General features: G+C 40.2%; 1 protein-coding gene across 2 annotated transcripts; it reads right to left on the bottom strand.

The window, feature by feature from the left end:
* Positions 1 to 5,481: 5,481 nt before the first annotated feature.
* LOC147442140 (acireductone dioxygenase 1-like) lies at positions 5,482 to 7,991 on the bottom strand. Of its 2 annotated transcripts, none has more exons than XM_086528430.1 (7): positions 7,806 to 7,991; positions 7,276 to 7,384; positions 7,089 to 7,183; positions 6,830 to 6,944; positions 6,618 to 6,742; positions 6,475 to 6,545; positions 5,482 to 5,762 (listed from the first exon to the last, which is right to left on the bottom strand). In XM_086528430.1, the coding sequence occupies exons 1-7, from the start codon at positions 7,815 to 7,817 to the stop codon at positions 5,705 to 5,707; spliced, it is 585 nt and encodes a 194-aa protein (XP_086384556.1). In that variant the 5' UTR covers positions 7,818 to 7,991; the 3' UTR covers positions 5,482 to 5,704. The 2 variants fall into 2 exon arrangements, with proteins under 2 accessions (XP_086384556.1, XP_086384557.1); XM_086528431.1 differs by lacking the exon at positions 7,806 to 7,991 and adding an exon at positions 7,463 to 7,573.
* Between the last annotated feature and the right edge of the window lie 1,228 nt (positions 7,992 to 9,219).

A 9,219-nucleotide genomic window follows, 5' to 3' on the forward strand; every position in this document is an offset into this window, starting at 1 on the left:
AGTGTCTACGTTGAAAACATGGCAATATTATCTGTATGGAGCTAAGTTTGAGATTGTGTTTATCTTCTATGAAAGTATAAGATGATTCACAACAAACCGATTTGAAGGGTCGAAAGGCCATGTGGGATGAGATTCTTCAGGAGTATGATGTAAAGCTCCGATATCTTAAAGGACGATATAATGTGTAGCTGATGCTCTTAGTCGTATGCTTGAGATTAACTCTCTTCTTTTTACAGAGCTTTGAAGTGAGTCTTTGGAATCTTTAAAGGGCAAATATGAGCATGATGAGATATACTCCAAAGTGTGAAGCCATGTGCAAATCGGGGATTCTTCTCACTCCAATGTTGGAAGTGTCTTTTTTCTCCACACCCAATTCTCCTCTTTCAAGTGATGAACTACAAAGATGAAAGAATTTTTCCATAGATGATGGATACCTACTCTACAAGGGGAGAGTTTGTGTATCGATGGAGGTAGACATTCGCGCCAAATTCTTTATGAATGTTATGACAATCCAAGTGCAAGGCACCCAAGCATTAAAAGAAACTTACGCACTCGTACGACGATAGTTTTACTAGCCAAAGTTTATATGGTCATGTTCAAGATTGAGTCTTGCATTGCAAACATATCGAGGTAATAAAGCGGAGCACCTAAAAGCATATGCTAGCAAATTTATTTCAACCAAGTCTACAATTAAAATTCTAGAGTTAGCTAAGTTATTTGTTGACAACTTGTATAGACTATGTAGGTTGCCCAAAGCAATATTGTGAGTGATCATGATTTCAAGTGTAACAATCATTTCTGAAGGCCTATGTTTAAACGATTGGATATACAACTCACCATCAGTACTACAGATCATCTCGAAATGGATAGTTAGATTGACGTGTTAATCAAGTGCTAGAGGATATGCTAAGAGCATACGTTAGCAAAAAGCAATCAGATTGGGAAGATTATCTTCTTATTCTCGAGTTTCCTTACAATAGTGCCAAGCATGTGACAACTGGTTTTAATCATTTCATGCTTATGTATGGTTTTCAACCTATATCACCAGTTATGGTGGGGTTGACAGTTGAGAAACTTCAAGAGGTCAACGATTTTCTCCAAGACCACATGGATATGTTGAAACTTGCTCATCAAAATGTTCAACAAGCATAAGATAGATACAAAAAGTATGCTGATGAGAAATGTTGGCAAGTAACCTTTATAAAAGCGAAAGAGGTATTTTTATGTGTGCTATAGCATTCAAAAAGTTTCAAAACTGGACAACACATAAATTATCTCCGAGATATTGTGGGCCTCTTGAAATACTCAAGCGAGTTGGAGATATGGCTTACAAACTCTCTTCGGTTTTTCATGTAACTTGTTTACGTAAACGCTTGAATAGGGATGACAATGGCATCGATCAACAGATTTTGGTTGATTTCATTGAACCTCCAACCTAGCCGCATGAACCTGGTCGTATTCTTGATTATCATGATTTACGTACTCGTCATCATGTGCATGTCGTCAAGTATTAGTCACATGGAAAGACAGACCTAAAGAAGGTGCCACTTAGGAAAACACTAGTGTTATTAAGAAGAAATTGTACTTTTGTTTTCGAGGACAAAAATGCTTCTCCAAGAGGGCAGTAATGTCAAGCTAAGGGCCTAGAGGCCAGGAACGAATCTGAACCGAAATCAAGGGTTTGGCTATATAAGGGCCAAGAGGCTGGGAGGTGAGGTAGGTTACAGACTTCCTGGTCTCACATAATACAAATATAAATTTCCACATTTTCAATACGGAGGAAAAAATAGATATGCATGGGATACTCTCCAATCTAGGACACGAGAAATTATTATTTAGTTTGCGGATTTGTTTCGGCAAATTCTACTTTTCTCGTCATAATGTAGAAAAGATTCCCCACTCCATCTTCAAATGTAAGTACATACCATGTTTAGAGTACGCTTTGCATGCTAAAGTTAACAATTTTTGTATATTTACATTGGAGAGAACTATTTCTTTATTTCGTGATGCTATAGCACCAACATGAAGAAGAACATCTCTTCTTTACAAGCACAAGGTTGCTTTTCATCAAGGCGTGAAAAACATCTCTTCTTTACAACCATAAGGTTGCTTTTCCATCAAGGTGTAATAACGTCAATGAGCATTCATGGCAATGATAACATTACAACCACTTTCAATAATAGTCAAGCAATGGTTTTGCATCAAGGAAGGTAAACAATAATACATCAACTAATTCTTTCAAGCCTTCATCCATTCTTTTTCAAAGTTATTGAGCAAGGCTCCACATAATCGGAACAAAAATCAAGAACAATGCAAACTTGATTGGACGACTTGTCCCCTACGAAGGTCACAAAATCGGCCGATAAGTACACTCAAAAAAAAATCAACACCTGCTTCACATTTTATCGAGGGTAGCAACGGGCTTCAAGTGCACAACATGGAGAACGACACTAAAGACAAATGAAGACAAATGTAAGGACAAGGATAAAAAAAAGTCAAGGTAATTTAGATGACCAAGATAGCAAAGGTGTCTCTACTCCCCAACTACATAGCCTTTTACAAATAGAAGTGAAGATTGGTGATATTTGTTTTAAGTTATTCCATAAAAATGGGAGCACACATGATCTCATATCTATATGTATAACACAATTTGCCTTGAAGGTCTCCAAGTGACTTTTACATATACAAGTCAACATTGGTGACACTTGTTTTAAGTTATTCCATAACAATGGGAGCACACATGACTTCATATCTATGCGGCTGGCCTCTCTCTCTCTCTTCCTCTCTCCCTCTTTATCGCGTGCGAAGGGGCTTTTTTTCGTTTTGGAGTTTAGCCTTCAGGTCGCAGATTACGACGTGTAAAGGGCTCCCCCTTCCGCCATATTATGTTAGTAGATACAATTTGCGTTGAAGGTCTCCAAGTGAAGCTAGAACATTCGACTTTTAGTATTTCTACATTTAACATTTTAGTATTTTTAGCATTGACGGAACTCAAAGTCTACTGATTGACTTGGTGCAAACCCCTTTTGAGCATAGGCTTTTAGCCTACCAACGGGTACCACATCCTTCTTTTTAGCACAAGCTAGTACACAAGAAGATTTAGAAATTTTCTCATGTAGGAAAATGGAGTCTTTTTCAATGTTTTTCATACAATCCATAACATCATGAGCTTCTGCTCGAGAGGCATCGCATACCTAGCTAGGTATGCGATGCCTCTCTCTCAGAAGCTCATGATGTTGAGGTAAGTCACAATGTGGGAATTATTGTGAGAATTTGTCCAAAACTTCCTGTGGTAGTCTAGGACTCGTTGCTTTTGACGACTCATCATGTTCTTGCTGTTTATGCTTGACTTGTGTTGCAAATATTGCTTCTTTCCAAGGTGGTGTTCCAAAGACAGCACTTTGCTTCACATCCGGTGAAAACAGCACAAAGCTTCCTTTTTACAACCATGTTGACCATATGCTGCAAGCAACAAACCCACCAAGAACTTCTCATGGATTTGTGAGGATGCCGCATTCAACACGCACACTCACCAATGTGCTCCATAAATATTTGTCTTTTTGAAATGGCCCACAATTGTGGAGCTCAAAGTCTGTACAAATCCTCAATCCTTCTTCTAAGCAAAGGCTTTTAGGCTGGTAGAAAAGAACTCATTGCTGTTGACTTCTCATCACTTCCCTACATTTGTCAGTGGATTTGTTGTTGCTCTATAGACTGAAAACCCGGTGAGACGATATACACCAAACTTGAAAATTGAGAAACAATGTGTGTGTGTGTGTGTGCGCACGCGCGCGCGCGCGCGCGCGAGAGAGAGAGAGAGAGAGAGAGAGAGAGAGAGAGAGAGAGAGAGAGAGAGAACGGCTTGTACCTTGATAGTATGCAGAGGCAGCCAACACTCATTAGCGATGCGAAAATTCGAGACAACATCCGCTACTGGTGATTGAGATGCACACAACCAATATCAAAAGCGAAGTAGGAAAAAAATTAGCTAGCACATTAAATAAAGCAGAGCAAAACTCGTAGCCACATGGATCCTTGACAGCTCAAGGATTTGAATGGAGCTCTTATGCTCACCAAATAATAATTGAAATATTACTAGTAAGCATTGTTTGATTAAAAGATTTCCCAACTCACACTCTCTCAAAACTTCTCTACATCACAACTTTGAAAAGATGTATTTCTTTACAACTAAGTGGCTACCTCCATTCACAAACTTACACAATGTTAGAATTAAGGAGCTCAAATCAACAATCTCCAAGCGTGCACTCAGCTTCGATGTATCCTTTCCATTGCATATTTGGAGAGATGCCTTACACAACAAAGGATAACATATTGCTCATTTTGAGTTTGGCCTTAGATTGTGGCCACTAATGCTAAAGTCCATGCAAATGCACTTTGGTTTACACTTTCATAAGCTACTACAAGCATCACAATATTTTGTCCATTGCTAGCAATTTGCAACCTTGGATCCATCATGTGCAAACAATTGTGGAATTTTTCTTGAGGGCTGAAACTGAGTATATATATATATATATATATATATATATATATATTGTCCAATAAAAAGAGGCCTAGTCTTGTTTTCCCAACAATATCTCTTAACATGAGTATTTTTGCTCTCAATGCCTGGCATGACCAACCCCACCTCCCACCATTGTTATGTCCTGTGCTTGCAACATGGGACATTTGCTACAGACATGGCAAATATAGAGAAATCTTGGTTAGTTTCTTTTCCTCCGCTTAGTGATATGCTTAAACTCAACGTGCAACCTTGCCTGATCCGAGGTCCATTAGAGAATTAGTGGCAACATAGGGTTTATGAACAAATAGAATGTGAGTTGGGGCAGGGTCTTATAAATTGACGAAAGACTTGGGCAAAGAAATTCCCGACTAACATAAGCCTAGAACTAGTTGAGAATCAGACAATAAAATTTGGAAGTTTCAGCACTCTAGATAGGAGATTTAGACCCAAATTGAATAACACGCCAGGCACTGTATGGTGGAAAGCCGTAGCTGCAGAGATCTTGATAAGTTGCAAGCAAAAGCCCATTAGACTACCCTTTCATACAAAATTAAGTCGTACGAGATTGAAGAGGATCAGTGTTTTCAAAGAACATTTTTCTAAACAAACAGAAAAAAAAAAAGGTGATTAAAAACTACAGGTTTTTTCCAAAGTTTTGCAGGTTTTATTGAAAATTATAACTAAACTATGGAAAAATTTGCGATTTTTCCACATTGCAAGGAAAGAAAATCATAGGTAAAAACCAAGACGTAGCGGTGGCGTCCCCACCTGGCCGACAATAAACAAAAACAGACTACCTGTCTGACTAGAAGGCCAACTTATAACTGAGAGATGTAATACCTTGGGCAAAGTTCTTACACAACACACGATATCCATGGCCAATGCTTTTACCAATTTCTACTTCTCACAACTCGACAGATTTCAAGTTACTCGAAGCATTGCAAGCCTTGCAAAGCGGATACTCGTCAAATCTTATCTTATTACAATATAAAAACAGGTTTTTACATGGCTACATGACCTCTGAATGTGTTATCTTATTGTTTGTACAGCATGCAAGATCCTTCTGCTCATATGTCATTTATTATATAACTCATCCTTTGCCTGGCCACATGGGAAATTCCTGGGACAATAGAGGCCTTGGTTGGCTATACCAACCCTTTCTTGTCAAGCAAAAGACTGTACTCAGTGCGCCATAAGTTCGAGCTGATTGTTTTTGCTGAAATTTGTAAGATATTCCTTCCTGCACAATACGCCAAGGTTTAATTTCAGACGTCAACATATTTTCTCCATGACTATGAAACAAGCTAAGAACTCTTTTTAGTAGTATAAAGCAAGATAAAGTCCAATAAAGCATTTCGAGGGTCCTTTGCACTCTTCACACCAAACAGAAAAGCAAAATTTCCATAATTCAGATGCAAAGGTAGATTCATAAGAGTATTAAAAGTAAAAAATTTCAAGCATTATGCCTTTCTCACTTCTTCACTAAGGCTTGTTTCGGAAAGCAAAAAATACTGCATTCAAGATACAAGCAAGCCAAGCCTTAAATAACAGATCCCATCTTTGCTCATATTCTATGTCCATTCATCTTCAAGGCATTTGGCTCCAGGGCAAGACACCATTTCGTCGCAATAGCCACCCCAAATACTAAGCAAAGAAGAGTCCACATAAATGGACATTCCTGATCAACCCGAAGTATTATCCCTGCCAAGTAGTATTTGGCGGCAAGGGGGACACGACAAAAATAAGCAACATGTGTTGAATACAGATCTTGATATTCTGCAGAAGTACAAGTTGTTGAACACCATGACAATAAACATGGTTTCCTCATTAACAACTACGTAGAAGTTTGCCAATTTGAAACTTTGAGACATCAAAAGCACTTTTTGAAGACTAACAGATGAATCCACATCAACATAGAGTCATGCAGAGTCACTTCGGTAATGATTCCTTACCTCACAGGGTGCTCGTCTTGCGGACGATTGTAGGGAGTCCACACTGGTTCACCCACGAATAACCTAAGAACCTGTGTGAATAAAAATATTAGTAATCGGTCGACAACATGATTTGGAAATGAGCATTGCGATCTTATCAGTACCTTGGCATAGTTGCTCTCGTCCAAGGTAAAGCGATGATAAATACCAGCAGGGAGAATAATCATATCTCCTTTCTTGACCCATATGCGCACCCATCTGTCTTCTAAGTCTCTCACATCAAAATAGCCTGCACACGCGAAATCGCAAGCATTCTTCTGATTCGTACAAATGTCTCATAATTCTTGAGTGTCAATCCATAGGACTATGTACATACCACTTCCTTCCAACACGAACCGTATTTCTTCGTCGGTGTGAATGTGTTCCTCATAAAATATTTTTAATTTAGCCTCATAGTTGGGAAGCTTGTCCGGTGCAACATCCACAATGTCCTGAAGGCAACCCAACCAAAATGAGTACCAGGTTATGCAACAACGCATCTCCTATCGTCCCATAGAAAGATGCAAAGAGTAGTCTAAAGTTAAAAACAAATACCAAAATACCCATCCATAAAATGGGCAAGTGCTTGAACATACATGATAGGTATAGCCCCTCTCCTGTCGAATTTTTTGAAGCTCTGCGTCATGCTCATAGTTATCCGCATCCAGCACCCAATGCAAGACACCGAGCTCTGCCTCAAACAATAATCAGGTCCTTAATTTATGAGCACAAGCTTTAATACAAGATAGCGTCTATATCAGTGTGTAAGTAGAGGAGGAGCACCTGCTAATCTCTCAGGAGAAACATATTGCTTGGGCTCAAGATGGTGAGGTAGCCGTTGATCTTCAAAAGAATCATCCATGTACCATGCTTCAATGGGAGCCCTTTCGACCTGTATTGCAATCTCAGCACGTTAAAAGCAGACCTTGGGAGTGTATTATATCTTCACTTGAGCAGATAGTGCAAAGACCTATAAACCATGCCATCATGTAGACAGTGCAACGACCAAAAACCGTGCGATCCTTAGAAAAAAGGGTGCCAATTTTGGTAATGGAACCGTGATCATGTCACAGGACATTTCCTTGCACATGATTGTATCAGACTACATGCACTGCTGGTATTTGAATACCGATACTGCATAGCGCGCTCTCTCTCTCTCTCTCTCTCTCTCTCTCTCTCTCTCTCTCTCTCTCTCTCTCTCTCTCACACACACACACACACACACACACATCCACGCGTGCAGCACGCAGAGTTGGGACCATGTTTGAAAAGGAGGACAGAACGAAGCATCAGTTAGAAGGGAAGAAAGTAACCTGGACGCCCATGATTTCTTCTTAGACACCACAGACGCGCAGAGATCTGTCGTGCGCTGAGCTTAGAAAAGAGTGTAATAAAGGGCGTATTCCAATGAAGAAGGGTGTGCGTGTGGGTCTCTTCTGTTGTGGGCGTGGAATTCTTGACTCTGCACAACTCGAGTGTATATATGTGTTCCAGAGCGCTCAGCCGAAAAAGAGAAAGAGACTTGAGAGACAGAGAGAGAAAGAGAGGGGGACTTGTCCGCGCGCGCGCGCGTGGGGCCGGCTGCCTCTGGAGCAAAGGCCCGCTACTTCTGGAGGACCTTTCGCCATTTGGAAATGGTAACACCGGAGGAAGCCAGAGTTGAAGTGGACGTCAGCTAATTCGTCTGAATTCGAGGAGACAGAGGTTGTCATGAAGCGGCAGTAGTGTTCACCAAAATCTTTTTTAAGTGGCAATCTCCCGGTTTATAGAGAAAATTGTATCCTCCAAATTTAGCCGGTTTCCATCAAAATGACCCTCCGAAGTAGCCGTGAATTTCCAATTTTTGTCTTTTAAAACAACACTAAAGATCGGTTTTCTGTGAATAGTTAGCGACAGTGCGAAGAGAGAGAATGGCTTTGTTGAGGCAACTCTGTCAATTTTTTCAGAGTTAGAAAGCAAAAAGCTTCGTTCAAGCTCACTGCTGAGCTCAGCTTGTGGAGGAATTGGGGAGTTGTCCCTACACTTTCGATGGGGGGTGCTTCAACCTCACAATATCATCGTTTGACTTGTAACGAGTTTATAGTATGCAAAATGATGATAAATTTGTCAGAAGTAGGAGGCTTACATTCGGGTATAGGTCAACATCCTTCCTTTCTCATAACTATGGGGCCTCCGCTTCAAATTGCGTGGGCCCTCTACCTGTTGAAGGGTCCTTTAATCTGCAAGGCATATGGGGGTGCCCTCTTTGCATGCTCATCAAGATGTTGAACCACGATTTTGAAGCGTCAAAAACTACCTAGAAATGAGCATACATAGTTATGTTCAAATGTGATTCACATGATGTCCCATGGCATAAATTGATGAGAGCTTTCTTCAACTCCAATGTGAAAAGTTGAAGTCATAATCCCTACATCTTGATGACCACGACCAAGTAGGAGTTTGCATCTTGAATACATGTAATGGCCTTCCTTTCACCAAGATTGGAGAAGGCATATGATCTATTGCATGCAGGAGGAAAATTCCCATGTAAAATGTTATCTCGTATCTTTCTGTAGGGACATGTGTGCACTAATTTGAGAGAACTCCCTCTAGGCTCTAGTGGTGGCAATGGGAGTGGTTTGATGGTTGCAATCAAACCTTTTTGGGAATCATCGACAGTTTGTCCAGTTGGTGAAGAGGGGGATGTGTTTGCCTCTAGATTATGGGCTCAACCCCTTGTTGGTGCAA

Source organism: Adiantum capillus-veneris, chromosome 14 (assembly GCF_014529385.1).
Source record: "Adiantum capillus-veneris isolate H3 chromosome 14, ASM1452938v2, whole genome shotgun sequence".
NCBI classification, from domain to species: domain Eukaryota; kingdom Viridiplantae; phylum Streptophyta; class Polypodiopsida; order Polypodiales; family Pteridaceae; genus Adiantum; species Adiantum capillus-veneris.

Bases quoted from the DNA above. Each gene is read 5' to 3' on its own strand.
- LOC147442140 (XM_086528430.1), bottom strand. The intron at 7,184-7,275 runs GTGCTCCTCCTC...TGTTTGAGGCAG, and splicing joins TTCTCCTGAGAGATTAGCAG to AGCTCGGTGTCTTGCATTGG. The intron at 5,763-6,474 runs GTAAGGAATCAT...CGTATTGTGCAG, and splicing joins CAAGACGAGCACCCTGTGAG to GAAGGAATATCTTACAAATT.